Source organism: Malaclemys terrapin, chromosome 19 (genome assembly GCF_027887155.1).
Source record: "Malaclemys terrapin pileata isolate rMalTer1 chromosome 19, rMalTer1.hap1, whole genome shotgun sequence".
In the NCBI taxonomy this organism is placed as follows: domain Eukaryota; kingdom Metazoa; phylum Chordata; order Testudines; family Emydidae; genus Malaclemys; species Malaclemys terrapin.
The window spans coordinates 14,336,932-14,353,141 of NC_071523.1; the positions used below are offsets into that span (position 1 = coordinate 14,336,932).

At 50.7% G+C, this 16,210-nt stretch overlaps 1 protein-coding gene across 4 annotated transcripts in view; it reads left to right on the forward strand.

Annotated features, from left to right (window-relative positions):
* Positions 1–924: 924 nt before the first annotated feature.
* AGRN (agrin) overlaps positions 925–16,210 on the forward strand; it is a 221,377-nt gene continuing 206,091 nt past the window's right edge. For all 4 annotated transcript variants that reach the window (XM_054009181.1, XM_054009183.1, XM_054009182.1 and 1 more), the window contains exons 1-2: positions 925–1,443; positions 14,731–14,992. In XM_054009181.1, coding sequence (XP_053865156.1) covers positions 1,216–1,443; positions 14,731–14,992 — 490 coding nt within the window. In that variant the 5' untranslated portion in view covers positions 925–1,215. The remainder of the gene's footprint in view (positions 1,444–14,730; positions 14,993–16,210) is intronic.

The following is a 16,210-nucleotide window of genomic DNA, read 5'->3' on the forward strand; positions in this document are numbered from 1 at the left end:
AATTGCTAAGGACGTCTGGAAAAATTGCTGTCTAATCCATGGAGAAAGCCAGGGCAGAAGGTCAGAATAGAGAATACTCGAGGGGCAAACCCAAGCCATCCCACCCGACCGTGCGCTTTCTAGGGGTTAGAGCAACAGAGTGGGTTTCAGAAGACCTGGGATCTGCGTTTTGCTAGGCCACTGCCTTTTTGTGCAATGCTGGACAAATCACTTGCGGTCTTATTTCCACAGGGGCCCAGCACCTTTGAACACCAGGACGGGAACCACCTCAGTTTCCCCATCCGCCTCAGTACAATATTCATCATCATCATCATCAGGCTTATCTCCATTTGAAAGGCATTTTGAAATGGGCGGATGAAAACCAGCTCGATACACATGCAAATTCCTGCTACCCTTCATCAGAAAGGTCAGATCCAAATATTATTATTAGCTCAAGTGGGAGGAGGAAGTCCCTCTTTGGGGCCTCAGGTGAATGGAAAGCCCGTGTGAGTGGCTGTGTTAATGAGTGACAGCGTTTGTGCCGGCTACCAAGTGTGAGTCTGCCTCTTCCTGACCCTGGGGGGAGTCAGGCAGACACAGCCTCCTGGAAGTGGGCGCTAGTGAACGGCCGGGCCAATGTGCAGCTAAAATCTTCACTTTGCCTACTTCGGGTGACCGTGACATTGGCGGGGGGAGCAGGCAGAGCTGGGAGACGTGTGTTTGGGGGGGCAAGTGTCACTAAACCAAGACAGGGAAAAGGAAGGATATAAAAACTGCCACTTCCCCGGGGATCGCTCGCACTTCAGAGCTCCCTGCACCTTTAAAAGTCCGAGCACGTTGGAGTCCTGATTATCCATTAACCTGATGGGAGTGTGTTTCCTGGGGGTGGCGTTTCTCGCCAGCCCTGCAATAAGAGAAGAGACGAGCAAGCAGCACGGCTGTTTTGCCAGCCCTCCTCTCTCTTCCTCTCCCCCCCTCACCCCTCCCTGCCTTATCAGCAATTCAGATTGCATGCAAATCTCCAGCCTTTCTCAGCCGGGCGCAGGCAGGAGGAGAAGGAACATTTCTCCCTGATCAGAGCTGGGGGGGGGTGGGAAATAACCCCTCTGGGGTCTTTTCTCCTTCCCTACTCTGGAGCCCAAGTAACCTCCCCTGGGCGCGCCCGGGCTGCTTTGTTCGCCCCGGTGCAGTTTGGGTGACTCCTTGGGGGAAGAAGAGGGTTTTGTTCGCCGCTGGATGAGCCGCTTCGGTTTCTTTTGTGCGGCGATGGGGGGAAGGCGGAGCGGGGCTGCGGGGCTCTCCGCCTGGGCGCTGGCGCTGCTGGCCGTGGGGCTGGGGGGCTGCTCGGGCAGCTGTCCCGAGAGGGAGTTGGAGAGGCGAGAGGAGGAGGCGAACGTGGTGCTGACGGGCACGGTGGAGGAGATCATGAACATGGACCCGGTTCATCACACTTACTCCTGCAAGGTAACGCGGCGGCGGGACCAGCAACGTCCCCCTGTGCTGGGGAGGGGGGGCTGCGATAAACGGGCGAGGGACAGCGTGTAAACGGCCCCTCGCCGCTCCGGAGTGAAACCTCTTTCCTTCCCCCACCCCCAGCTCTCCTCCACTTGTTGCTTTCCCCTTAGCTGGGCAGGATCTAGCCCGACACCCACCCAGGGCTTGGAATAAGCCCTGGGGAGATTCCTGCCCAGCGAGACATGAGCTCTGCTCCAGCTAAACACACAAGCTTGTGGGCAACTTGGGGCTTTCACTTTAAAAAAAAAAAAGTTTCCTTGCCGTGTAATTTCTTCTCCTTCATGGTTTTGTTCGCTAAACTTAGATCTACGGGGTTTTTAAATTGAAGGAACATATTTTTTTTTAAATCCTCCCCCAAAATATGGGTTAGATGGAAGCAGGCGCTGTGGGGAATGGAGCGAGAAGAAATGGATCAGCCTGGGTCAATTTCACGCTTCTGGGCTGTTCCTTGTTCCCCTTCTGTCTCCCATCTTCCACCCCCTGGAATCGTGCAAGAAACGCACTGATTCGGAGCCCCCTTAGACCAGTGTAAATCTCTCGACTCCAGGAGGGTTATTCCTGATTTACACCAGCGTAATGGAGGATAATCTGGTCCCTTCTTTGCACTTTCTCAACTCCCCCTTCGCCCCCCCCCATCCTAACAAGTGCGTTAAATAAACCGTGAACTCTCTCAGATTGCAGCAGTCCAAAGAAAGCAATAGCAAAATCCCACCCCCCACCCCTAAATCTCAGTTCCTGGAAAGTTAATCTGGAAACCACTCTCCCAATATTTATTTTAACGTGTGCGGTAGTAAAACTTTTTAAATCTGAACAAGTTCCTTTTTCTGCAAGAACATGTGTTTTTTATTGTATGAATTGAGGCTTCAGTGTGTAATTATATATTTTTAGACGGCAAGATTTTTTTTTTAAAAGCTCAAACAACTGCTTCAAGGGGACTCTATAAAGGCTGCTTTTAAAAGGATTCCCCCACCCTTTAATGTTGAATGTGACTCTCCACTTTCTGGTCGGGAAGGCTTAAAACTAGTTGCTGTAGGTACTTGTGCGCAAGTGAATCCAGCTCCATGTTTGCTCTAAAAGCATCTTGAGTTTCTTCAGCACAAGCTATTGTTGAACTATGAATCTGGCCTCTGGCTATGGTTTTTTTTTTTAAAGCTAAGACAGCACTGAGCAACCTGAAATGCCATCCGCCTGGTTGTCAGCAAACATGCTGCAAGGTTTAACCCTTTCCAGGAAGAGAGACCTTCTGTAATGACTCACTACTTTATTCTTGGTAAGGCGGTGGCTTAAAATGCAGATACCTGGGTGGGGCCATTCCTGTTTTTCCCCATTTAAATTGGGCCTCCTGTTCTGGAAAGTACTGAGGAACCTCCTGGAGTTAACCAGCAGGTCAGTCTGCGGGTCTGTCTTAGTGGGACCTAGTATGATGCCAATACTGGTACCCTGGCAGGAGGTGTCAGCCAGTGGGGAAGGCGAGAGAAGCACTGGGAAGGATGGGGTGCATTAGGAAAAGTACCCATCGGATTTCTGCGGGGGGTGTCTTGCAACTTTGTTGGACAGTTGTACCAATTGAAGACCTCCACTGTACATTCATTTGTGTTGCTCTACCTGCCTCCCATCAAAGCATGCTCCCTACCCCCCAGTCTGATCAATTAGATCATAGACCCTCCAGGCTAGTGCAGGGACTTTTGTCTGTCAAGTGTCTAGCACATCGTGGGCACATGAAAAATTAATAAGCAATTGCAAGTAGGGTGACCAGACAGCAAGTGTGAAAAATCAGGACGGGGGTGGGGCCTATATAAGAAAAAGACCCAAAAATCGGGACTGTCCCTATAGAATCGGGACATCTGGTCACCCTCATTGCAAGCAACCGGAGTCCTATGGCAGGCTGGGGCAAATACAATTGAATGGGAGTTGGGCTGCCTCAAGGCACCAGGAGGGCCAGTGCTAAAGCAGAGGGGATAACAAGTGCCCCATTAGAGAGGGATGGGGGGGGGAATGTTCCAAGCCTCCACTCCCCAACTCCTTCCCCCCTCCAAACTTCTGACCAATGGCTTTGCTTTAGGAGAGCAAAATCCAGGTTTCCCTTCATCGGTGCAAGACCCTAGCAAACCTCTGAATTTGCACTCCTACTGTCCTACTATCACAATCCCACCTCCTCTGCAGCTCTCCTGACAGACTGTTTGCACATACTGTTCAAAGAGTATGCTGCAAGCACCCGGCATTGGACTGGAAAAGAAACCTTTGAGTCACTGTGGATACAGCAGTTCTCTGAAGACTTCAGCTCAGTGTGCAGCAGTGATCAAACAGGCTAATAGAGTGTTAGGAACTAGTAGTAAAAGGAGACGGAAAATATCAGAATGCCACTATAGAAATCCATGGAGCACCCACACGTTGAATACTGTGTCCAGTACTTGTCCCGCCCCAGAAAGGATAGAGTGGAACTGGAGACGGTTCAGAGAAGGGCAACAAAGATGATCAAGGGTATGGAACAGCTTCCATAAGAGGAGACACTAACAAGATTAGGGCTGTTCATCTTAGAAAAGAGATTTGGTGGGGGGGGGGGGAGAGAGAGACATTAAAAAGGGCTATAAAATCATGAATGGTGTGGGGAAAAGTGACTAGAGAAGTGTTATTTACCCTTTCCCCACAATATAAAAACCAGGGGTCACCCAATGAAATTAGTAGGCAGCAGGTTTAATACAAACAAGAGGGAGTACTTTTTTTTCCACACAGCACCCCGTTAACTTGTGGCACTCCTGGCCATGGGATGTTGTGATGCTCAAAAGTATAACTGGGTTAAAAAAAAAGAGAAGTAGGTAAGTTCATGGAGGGATAGGTTCATCAATGGCTATTAGTCAAGATGGTCAGGGATGCAACCCTATGTTTGGGGTGACCCTAAACTTCTGATGATCAGAAGCCAGGAGGGAAAGACAGGGGTGGATCATTCCAACTGCCCTCCTGAAGCTCTGGTACTGGCCACTGTTAGAGAGAGGATACTGGGCTGGATGGACCAACTATGACAGTTCTTATGAGAATGATCCAAACTGTGGTGATGCAGGGAGGACTGTGGTCTGTTGGGCGTGGCTTTTATTTTTAGTAACTACCTAGAAATGCATCCCACTCAGCTTGGAATAAATATGCTCAGGAGGATGGGGGCATGTTACAGATGTAATATTGGCCGCGGCAATAGACACATGAGACGAGCACTTCTTGTATAGGCTATTTTATTTGATATTACTGGTGGATTGGCATCCTAGTAGTACCCAGAGACCCCAAACAGGAACCCTTTGTATTACTAAGATGCATGTTCAGCCCCAAAGACCTTACAAATCCACCCCCAAAACCTTGATCTCAGATCTGCACCAGAAATGCCCATCTCATCTGGGTTTGGCAGTATTGCCAGCTATTGTGACTTGATCATATTTGGTACTTTTCTTTAAAAAATAAAATAAAAAAATCCCAACAGCTAAAATCAAGTGGCTATGTGAGACGCCAGGGTTTTTTTGAGTAAGTTTTTAGCCCTCATGGCTGCAGAGGAAAAGCTTTAAAAGGGACTTGAAAGCCAGAAAGCAAATAAAAAAGAATCCCAAGTTTCTCTCTCTCTCAAAATAAAATCTCATTTGTTTGGCATGACTCTCTCTCAATTTTTAAATGTTTAAGCTTGGCAGTGCTGCTGTTTCTATTGGCCTGTTTTTTATTTTAATCTTTATTTAAAATACTTTCAAACCAATGAAACCTACATTTGATTTTTGTTTTGTTTTGTTGATGCTGAAATTCAGTCGTGTGTAAGTGTCTTTCAGAAGTGCCCTTTTCTGAATCTGTCTAAATGCAACTGGCCACATTTTGCCCTTGACTACAGCCATGCACAGTGACTTGCATAGGTATAACCAAGGGCAAAAATCTCCAAGGTGCAGAAGTGATTCTGCTGGCTAAGCTAGCAAGAAAATGCCTGCCCCTTTCCTTACTACAAGATAGGGTTACCATATTTTGAGTGTCCAAAAAGAGGACACTCCACTGGCCCCGCCCATGCCCCCGCCCCAACTCCACCCCTTCCCCAAAGTCCCGCCCCAACTCCGCCCCCTCCCCTGCTTCCCGTGAACATTTGATTCGTGGGAAGCCTGAAGCAGGCAGCAGGTAAGCTGGGGGGGTGGGGGGAGGAGGCGCGGCCCATTCTGCCCCTCCACCCCCAACCGAGCGGCTCCCTCCGGCGGCCCGGCTCGGGCCCTGGGGTGCCGGCCCCCGGCCCAGCACCCCCGGCCCAGCACCCCCGGCCCAGCACCCCCGGCCCAGCACCTCCCTATTTTCCCGGACATGTTCGGCTTTTTGGGATTTCCCCCCAGACAGGGATTTGAGGCCCAAAAAGCCGGACATGTCCGGGAAAATCCGGATGTATGGTAACCCTACTACAAGATCGGTAGTAATTGTTCCTTAAAACCTAGGGTTACCTCTGAAATCCCACGTCTATTTCATGGCAGCTTTTCTTATTGCAACAGGAAACGTAAGGGCCTGGTTCGTGGTATGAGTTACCTTAAATACATGCCCAGAAGAGCGAATGTTATGGGTCCTGGGTGGTCTGTGAAGAGCAGGCCTGGGAATATCGGGAGAAGATTCTCATGTTTGCTGCTCTAGGTATCATTCCTCCCTGGTTAAACTCTAACCATCAAAGTTGAAGCCTTTGATATACAGAGATAAGCAGGTTAGGACTGATAGAGGAAATTAATGTTAGCGGTAGATAAACATCCTCAAATCGCTGCTGGCCATTAATTTGCTTTTTGAAGAGATTAACAATCTGAAAAGGGCCAGACAGACAAACTGTTGCATTAACACTGAGGCCTGCTAATCTTTCCTTCCCTAGAAGGGTTGTATTTCAGGCACAGTAACTAGGTCTGTTTCCTTTATACTTTGCTCCCGAGCAATGGCCTGAGATCAAGATAGTGCTTTAGGAGATTCCTAATGGCTAATGGGCATTGCTAGTCTTTCTGTGCCTGGCGTGTTTCAATCTATTTCCAGCCCACGTATTGGCGTTCTTCTCCACTTGGTTCTCAAACGTATCTTCTTCTTGTGTCTTCGTTTGACCTGACATCCGTGCGCTACCAGTAGATGCTCCATTCAACAAACTTAGCTGAGATCCAGCCCCATAGGAAGCCTTGGGAAGTATATGGGCCCTGTTACCTTCAAGTAATGTGTGCTGTTGTGGGGAGACCTGGATTTGGATGACGAATGTGTCTGAGTGAGGTTAGGCCTCGTGCTTTGCTAACTGAGTCGGAAGTGGAGTACAGGAGTCGACAGGAGAGCGCTCGGGGGTCGATTTATCGCATCTAGACTAGACACGATAAATTGACCCCCGCTGGATCGATCACTGCCCGCCGATCCGGCGGGTAGTGTAGACATACCAGTAGTCTACACTATAAACGTACGTTGGTGTAATGACGTTGCTCAGGGGTTTGGAAGGAAGCGGGAGAAGCTCTCCCATTGGCGTAAGTAGTGTCTTCACTGAGTGCTACAGGGTCACAGCTGCAGCGCTGGAAGGGTAGATGAGCCCTCAGTTTGGCCTGACTGCCCCTCTGCTCTGAAGCCTGCCAGCTATGGAAAAGCAGGGTGGTGCCGCAGGTCAGGGGGAGGGGCATTGGCAGAGCGGTGCAGGTGGAACCTTGCACAGAGCCTGGCGGACGTTGGCCTGTCATCAGCCCTTCATTTTCCAGGACTGCTGAGGTCCAGCAATAACTCTGCCGCCTCCCAGCCCTTGCCTGGCTCCGGCTCATGGGATTGAAACACTTCATTCCTGGGAAGTGTCTAGTCTCTTTAGAAACTTACACCCACCCCAGAACCTTGCAGCTCCTGGCGTTTGTGTGGGAATCTCTCTAGTCTTGTTTGAGACCAAGTCGCTTCAGCTGCCTGCGGAGCTGGTTCTACTTTCCAATTGCAGGAAGGATTTCCTGGTCTTTTGGGAGATGCCTTTCCCTCTAGTTTGCATTTCACTTTAAATCCATTTTTGCCAAGTGTTTCTCAAATAAAAGTGCTGCTGCTGCCCCCTCATCCCCCCGGCCCTTAGGAACCCCTGAGAACACGCTCTTGAGCCCAATATTCTACACGTTCCTTGGCCAAAGAGAGAAGGAGACCTCTTAACTACTCTGGTTGGCAATTAGCTTTAGCCTATTTTTTTTTCCTTCTCTCGTGCTGGGCATTTTTCTTCTCAGTGTAGCCAATGAGTCACGGGAGAAGAAGCCTTAATTGTCTTTGATGATGAATGGGATGCCCTTCAGGTAATTGTCAGTTGTGGTGCCTCTTGCATCCGAGGAGGAGTGGGAAAAGAGCCCCTAGCTTCTGTTACGTTGCTTAGTGCAGCAACCTGAACTCCAGGGCCTCCCTGTGTGAATATATATTCACACGGATGAAGCGAAAGCGCTGGCTTCTTTCAGCTGAGGGCTTTCTGGCCCTGATGGTGAAAATGTCTGTTCACCATTCAACACAAGCGGCGTGTCCCCCCCCCCCCCAATTTGTGAGTTGTTTTTACTTAGTCAAGCTGAGACTCTTCTGGGGGGTGGGGGTGGTTGCCCTGGGGGTTCTGCCAATGCAGGCTCCTCTTGCTGGATGAGAATGGGGTGAGGCAGGTGCTGCTTAGGAAAATGCCTCGACTTGATTCTGTGGAGAAGTGTAACCACAGGCAGTTCTGCTGCCGCACAGAGTGCTTTGAAAAAAACCCCTAGCCTGTAGCGTGGAAGGCTGGCAGGGAATTGGGAGGCTCCCCTTTGCCTTTCACAGAGTTCAGACCAGCACTAATCTGATGCAAGCAGGGAACTGCGTTCCTTAACTCTCTGCATCCTGGCCCTCACCTGAGCTGGTGTGTCTCAGGCGGTCCCTGCCTGCTTCTCTGTCTCATCTGGGAGCACTTGTGTGCCGATGTCTCTCCTGGTGGGAACGCAGGGATTCCTGGACGATCAGAAGAGAGGAAAGCTGCCTGTTCATTACCCCTGCTCGCCGGGTAAAGCTGCTCGCTGGCTGGTTGCCATCACGCTCTCAAGAAAGGGCTCGCACCCGCCGGGCTAGGTACAGCTGAGCAGTTGGACTTTGAAGCCGGTTGCTGCCAGGCAGAGAAAATTGCTGCTGAAAGCACTTGCTTTGCTTGCCCACCTTTTTTTTCCCCCTGCCTCTGAAGGTTGCAAAGTGTGACTTTAGCTTCAGGTTGGGCTGCCTGGGGCCAGAGAATGGCTTCTTGGTCCTTGTAAATCTTTGCTCTTCCTTTACTGTGGTATAAATTAACATTGGCACAAGTGGTGTTAAAGTCCCCTAAAGCCAGGAGACCTGGAAGTGGGAGGGAGAGCATGCGACTGGAGCAGGGGTTGTGGAAAAGCCAAACTTGAGCTCCTCCATCTCTGTTCTAGCATCTACTCACCACACCGGAGTGCCCCTCGGTGCACTCCTGAGATGTGGTTTCTCAGAAGGTGTCAATTACAATAGTATCTAGAAGTACGGGCTAATGCTAAGCAGATTGGAACACAGGAATTGCCTGGGGCACTTTCTGCAGTGTAGGGACAGGCTTGTCCCTGGCCTCTTTGAAAGATGCATCCTGTGTATCCCCTTTTCCTTGTTCCCAGTGAGTGCGGCTGCCTGAGTGAGACCTGGCTGGAGAGACAGTATTTGAACCTGACTCTAGACCACTGAGGTCCTTGAAGGTTGTTGACAACACTGACTCCGAGCGTTTGAGTCTGGCCCCAAGAAATCACGAGAGTGAGATTAAAACCACCCTGGGGCCTCGACACCGGACCCGGAAGCGCCTGCGGGAGGCCCTGAGCACTGGGACGATGCACGTTTTGGTGGGCGGTCCTGCCCCAAAGACAGCTGCTGTGCTTTGTACGAGCTGTGGGCAGGGCAGTCAGTGGTCCAGTCTCGAGGCTGGATTGTGGTTGCTAGGTCCTCATCCAGAGCTGGTGGTAAGTGCTCTGTCACAATTTGTGGAACCAGGAGCAGAGATGAACCAGTGTAGGGTGACCAGACATCCTGATATTAGGGACTTTGTCTTATAGGACCCTATTATGCCTTCATAGGACTTTATTTCCCCCACCCCTTGTCCTGACTTTTCACATTTGCCATCTGTGCAATACACCAAGGGTCTGAACTACTGACACTTGAATGGCAGAGGGGGCAGTCGGGGTCTTCACTGACACCTTAGTGTTTCGCTCTCCCCAGCAGCAATGCTTTTCTCTTGTTCCCACTCCCCCCTGAGGGAACATGTGCCCCAGCAAGCGGTTTCTGATCCCCTTTCAGGTGTCCTTCCAACATGTGCCGTGGAATGGATTGGGGGGACTGGCTGTCGAGGCTCCTGAGTCCTCTTGCTGACTATGCCGCTGGCTCGCTTTGTAACCTTGTGAAGAGTGCTCTGATCGCTCAGTGCCTCAGTGTCCCCATCTGTAAAATGGGCATGGCACTTGCCCACTTCTAACGCGCATTGAGATGTAGGGTGAAAAGTGCTCTCACGCCGGGAAGCCTTTCTCTTGCGTCATCTGCGTGGAGGGGCAAGAACCCAGTTTTTAAACGCCGCAGATCTCCTTTAGACCACGGCGTTGATGTAAATGGCCACGGTCTCATTTCGGAGGGTGGCTTTCAGAGCCTCTTGCCTGCAGACTCCTCCCCTCCCCCACAGCTGCACTGTTGAATATTGCATGCTCTGAAGCTCACTAGGGGAGTTGTGACAGCCCTGGAAAGCAGGTGACTGACCTCTTGGCGGCTGGCCTAGCGGAAAGAACACAGAGAGGAGCGGGAAGCATGGAGAAAAGCGAGGGCTGACTGTGCTCACAGGCAATCTGGAGCAGTCACAAAGAGACCTAGGGTAACACTGATGTGCCACAATGTATACGCTTGCTAGCAAGCTGCTCTCTTCCCCCTCGAGCAGATCTCTAGATGAACTCTTGCTTCCTGACAGCTCCCTTCGGAGGGAATCACAGTACCAAGGGGACCTTGAACTCCTGGGCAATGGACAGGGAACTTGCTTGTCCTTTTCTTCCTTCCCCCTCCCCCCCCCCCAATGGTGCACAGTAAATTATTCCCATTATCCCAGTCTCTTCCCTCTGCTCCGTGCATTTCTTTAGGAGCAGTTTCAAAAAGGAGAGAGCACCGCACTGGCCGGGGATGCACCGAGCTCCTAGCTTGTTTTGATTTGCTCACAGATCTACTTTGCTCAGCTGGTTTCTTCTCCTTTTTTGGAGGGGGTGGGATGAGGTGGGGAATCTGCTGGCTGCTGGGTTATCTCTGCGGTAGAAGATCTTGTCTTCCCGCGGGGAGAAATAAACCCTTGTCTCTCGGCCAGACAGTTTATTTTCCTTACTGGAGTTAGATGAGCGAGGGGAGCTGTGCTTTACTGCCAAATTGTCCAAACATTTCAGCAAACAAAGTCTGCTTCGAGCACAGGCTTCCTGTAACAATTTATAGGAATGCCTCTTGTCACTTTAAACAGAACACTGTCTTCCCCTGCCTGATTGGCTGCTCCCTTGTCAGCGCTGGGAAGATTCACTTCTCCCCCTCCAACTCTCTTCTGCCCACGCTCTCAATGCTCCTGCGTCAGAGCTCCAATCCCTGGAATGGATGGAGACCGCTTTCTCTAGCTGGTCAAGGCTGCCGGCTTGGGGGCGTCACTGGCTTTCGCGCGCACACTGTCTTTTCAGAAGCAGTGTTGCAAATCAGACCGAGAAGCAAATGCCAGATACCAGGCTGTGCAATGTATGAAATCTCCCAGTACGGTGTCCTCTTGAACTAGGAAAGGGGGATTCCCTATGACAAGGAGTTAACTTGAAAACTCCCCTTTGGGAGGCCAACTGTGGCATCGGACAGTTACTCTTCCACTCTCTCTTGTTAACTTGGCAGCCTGCGTTTGCAGCAGGCCAGCCGACTTCCCCTGCATGCACAGCGGCTGGAGACAGACAATTATGGATCTGGTTTCCCTGGGAGCATCCAATCAAGTATAACACCCTCCGCTGTGAACCAGAATTCCCTTATTAGTCATGGGCAGAACCAGGGCAGATGTGACTGACGTTCTCGTTTGTCGCTTTGCCAGCTTCGTGTGGCTGCTCAGTGTCCCTTGCTGCCGGGCACCTGCTCTCAAAGCCAGCCGTTGGGAAGATGTACCAGGAAATCAAGGTTCCAACTACATTGGGTGAAACCAAGTTTTAAAGTTTTCAGATACCTTAGCCATGGCCTGATGCAATAAATAATATATCACTGAGGCTGGCTCTGTGGAAGTCCTCTGCAGCAGAGGCAGGGCATGGCAGGTTTTTTGCCTCTGTTGCAAAGGAAACTCTCCTAAGCAGGATGCTATAACGTAGCTCCGCCAACTGACGCACAAGAAAAGCCCAAAGCAAAAAAGGAGGCAGGGGATGGATGTTCCCTCCTACGTTGGTTTCTGTATTTTTCCCAAGGGGATTGCGGAGCAGTGTTAGGCATGCCCAGGGCCGAAGGGAAGGAGACTGGGTATGTAGCTTGTATCAAACACTTTTTAAAAAAACAAAAAACCCCTAAGATCTCGAACGCTGACACCTTTTCTGGCAAGTTTCAGCCTTGGGTGAATTCTTACGCCACTGATGCACCTTGCTGCGACTTGGAGGGCAATCACACGTGTGTAACCCTAGGCATCCGCATTGCGGAGAGGAGCAAGAGGCAACATTTTCCTGTTGCTGCTGCCATTTATCCCACCAACCCATCATAAGAACAGCTATACTGGGTCAGACCAAAGATCCATCTAGCTCAGTATCCGGTCTTCCAACCGTAGCCAATGCCAGGTGCCCCAGAGGGAATGAACTGACCAGGTAATCAAGTGATCCATCCCCTGTCACCTATTCCCAACTTCTGGCAAACAGAGGCTAGGGAAAGCAGCCCTGCCCATCCTGGTTAATAGCCATTGATGAACCTATCCTCCATGAACTTATCTAGTTCTTTTTTGAACCCTGTTATAGTCTCGGCCTTCACAACATCCTCTGGCAAGGAGTTCCACAGGTTGACTGTGCCTATTATATTCTATTCCCCTCTGGGTACTGTAAGGCCTTGCTTGCCAGGGCTAACCCTGCCCATGGCTCAGACGCTGTTGTTTTATATAGCGCAACCGATGTGCATGGAGCTTTGCAGGCATACAAGGCAGGCACCACCCTAGAGGAGTCTGTAACCTGAATGGGAACGAGAACCCCAAATGGCCTTGTCATGGTTGCTGGGCTAACTGCACTTCTGTCCCCTTCCTGGCTTGAGTGGTCTTGGGCATCCTCCTTGTGCCTGGACCGCCCTGTAACACTCTTAGGCTAGGCCTGGGCTACAGCACCTTGCGAACCAACACTTGCAGTTCTTCCCTCTGGGAGTGCTAGGCAATGATCCGCCAGCTGCCTGGCACCAATGGGGTGTTTTTTAAACCGTAGGAACAAAGCATTTAGAGAAGATTTTTAAAGTCCAGCCTACCTGCGTGTCTCTTACCTAGAGTCCTTCCAGCGAGGCTATGCTAGGAAGACCTAACTCCTTTAGACACCTCTGTCCTCTTTCCCTGCCCAAGGGCCTGAATGGCTACCTACCCTTTGGGAGCGAGTCCCTTTTCTAACTGCTGTAGTCTTTCATCTTCCGGTTCCCAGGCTGGTCCTGCCCAGGTTTTGTCTCTTATCCGCTTCAAGTGTTTGCTGAGAATTGGCTTATCTGGAGCCATCCTCCTTCCCTTCCTACTGATTTTCTCCCCCACTCATCGCTTCCTACAAAACAAGACCAACATCTTGATACAGTGAACACCTCAGTGACCAGATCCACTGGCAGTATTCATGCCTAGGGCCCTACCAAATTCATGGCCATTTTGGTCAATTTCACAGTCATAGGATTTTAAAAATAGTAAATTTTATGATTTCAGCTATTTAAATCTGAACTTTCACAATGCTGTAATTGTAGGGGTCCTGACCTGAAAAGGAGATGTGTGTGTTTGTGTTTTTTTGGGGGGGGAGTATCACAAGGTTATTGTAGGGGCGGGTCGCAGAACTGCTGCCCTTACTTCTGCGCTGCTGCAGGTGACGGCGCTGCCATCAGAGCTGGGCAGCTGGAGGGCAGTGGCTGCTGGCTGGGGGCCCAGCTTTGAAAGCGGAGCCACCGCCAGCAGCAGCGCAGAAGGCTGGCATGGTATGGTATTGCCACCCTTTACTTGTGTGCTGTAGCGCTGGGCCCTCGGCAGCTGCCACGCTCCGGTCACCCAGCTCAGAACGCAGTAGCGCAGAAGTAAGAGTGGCAATACCACAATCCCCCTAAAATAAGCTTGCAACCCCCCCCACCTCACCCCACAACTCTTGTGTCAGGACCCCCAATTTGAGAAACGCTGGTCTCCCCTGTGAAATCTGTATGGTAGAGGGTAAAAGCACATAAAGGACCAGATGTCATGGTGGGGTGGGGGGGAGCCAAATTTCACGGTCCGTGACGTGTTTTTTTCTGGCTGTGAATTTGGTAGGCCCTATTCATACCCAGTGCTGGAGCTGCTCCATTTCCATCCCAGGCCATCCCCTTTCCTTGGTGTTGGTACTAGGGGTGGGGAAGGGAAGTGGTGCCACAGTCTGGCTGATGAGGATGGTTATTCCTCTCCCTGCAGGTATGTTACTTAGTGAACAGTGCTGGGATGCTGGGGAGGACAGGACAGTGGGATGCAGACAGGGGCAGCTGTTCCTGCTGAATCCTGATACTGCTTCGTAGCAAGAAACTACTGCGGGAGCAGTGGGCTGGGGACGCAGGAAGAGGCCGGTGCAATCTAGCAACCTCCCGCCTGGTTGGAAGCAGACAGCAATGGCAGACCCAGGGGATTGAATCCCAAATACAGTGTGCGACCTTGTCATGGGTCGGTCACACCTGCGCCTGATACACACCTGGGGAGTGGAGGGGGTCTGTCTCTTGCACTCTTGGCAACGCTTCGGTGGCTTTTTGTGTCGAGAAAGAGATTGAAAATTGACTTTGTCGCTCCCCCCTGGCAGGCTAACAAAGCGTGTGTGTGAGTGAGAGGAGTTCAGTTTGGGTAGAGAGAGGACAATGCCCACAGGGATCAATCCTCACTCATGTGTTACTGCTCTTGGTGGGCTAGCTCATGAAATTCACTCCCGTTGCGGTTTTATAAGCTCTGCTGACTCCTCTCAACTGGAGCTTTCTTGGGGGCTTGCTGAAGATTCACTAGCTCTCGGGCTCTGACCAGGGCAGTGTCGCGTTCTCACACTGGGGCCTCCTGCGTTTTCTCTCCCTTTGCTCTAGGTGAGAGTCTGGCGGTACCTAAAAGGCAAAGACATCGTGACGCACAAAATCCTCTTGGACGGTGGGAACAAAGTGGTAATCAGCGGCTTCGGGGACCCCTTAATTTGCGACAACCAGGTCTCGACGGGGGACACCCGCATTTTCTTCGTCAACCCAGCCCCCCACTACCTGTGGCCCGAACACAAGAACGAGTTGATGCTGAATTCCAGCCTGATGCGGATTACCCTGCGCAACCTGGAAGAGGTGGAACACTGCGTGGAAGGTGAGGCTGGTTCCTTGCATGTCCCCTTCTCTCTCTCTCTCTGTCTTCCCCCACTCCGCAGGGCTGGCTATCTTTGTGCGTCTGTACGGTAAGAACCACAGCATTGGTGTGATGGGATGAAGCCCTTGCAGAGCCAGGGAAAGAGAGCTGATTGGCTGGGTGAGTTGTCAAACACCCAGAGGTGGGGGTGACTTCCCTTCCCTGCAAAGTCTTCTGGGGAGGGAAGCCCTCTATAAAACTCCTTGGCTTCCAGCTGAGAGTCAGAGTTGCTGGAGGAACCTAAGCCTGGGGGAGTTATGGAGAGGATTCCTTGGTTGTTGTGGCTCCTAGCCCCCCTTTAAAGTAAATCTTAGTATATTTTTAAAACCTCTTTGACTGGGTCTTTCTGCTGTACTCTGCCACAATAAGTCAAGTCCTGGCTCTGTGGCCACTTCTTATTCTGAGCCATGGTGATGGTAAGTCTGTGAAATGGTGTCACTGTTGACCCCACTGGTCAAATGAGCTGGACATGTTGTCCTATATAGTCCCAGAGCAGCAATGCTGCTGCTGTTGTGAACTGATACTGTCTCATCCGCTAACTGTGTGTGGACGGCTGATGACCAGAAGCCCTGTTCTGGGAAGTAGCAGTTAAAATCATTATGGAGCCAAGCAATGTCATTTTAACTTTACGCTACAAACATTGGTCAACGCAAGTTATGTCGGCGTACCATGACTCCGGTTCAGACTTTCTCCGTTTTGTAATTTGTTCACTTAAGTCATCCCTGCAAACTCGGACAGGGATCTGAGAAGTGAGCCGGCTTCTGTAACCTCAGCAGGAACAAAGATTCCATACATAGGTACAAAGGGAAGAACTTGGCCCAACAGTTAAAGTTGGTGAATAAGCTTGATGAATGAGCCGTAACTTGAATTAATCATAGTCTGCCATAGCTGTTGTGACTGACCAGTGTTAGCAAGTGAAATTAGCAGACATGTTCTTTGCTCAGATCAGCAGAGCTTCCTAACCGTCTGGGTGGTTAAGCACTGGAACAAATTACTTAGGAAGTTGTGCAGTCTCCCATCACTAGAGGTTTTTTTAAGAACAGGTTGGACAAACCTGTCAAGGATGGTGTTGATACTTGGTTCTGTCTCAGTGCAGGGGACTGGACTAATGACCTGTCAAGGTTCAGTCCTATGATTCTAAATATCTGGGGGGGGGGGGGGTGAGGAGGTCAGATTTCT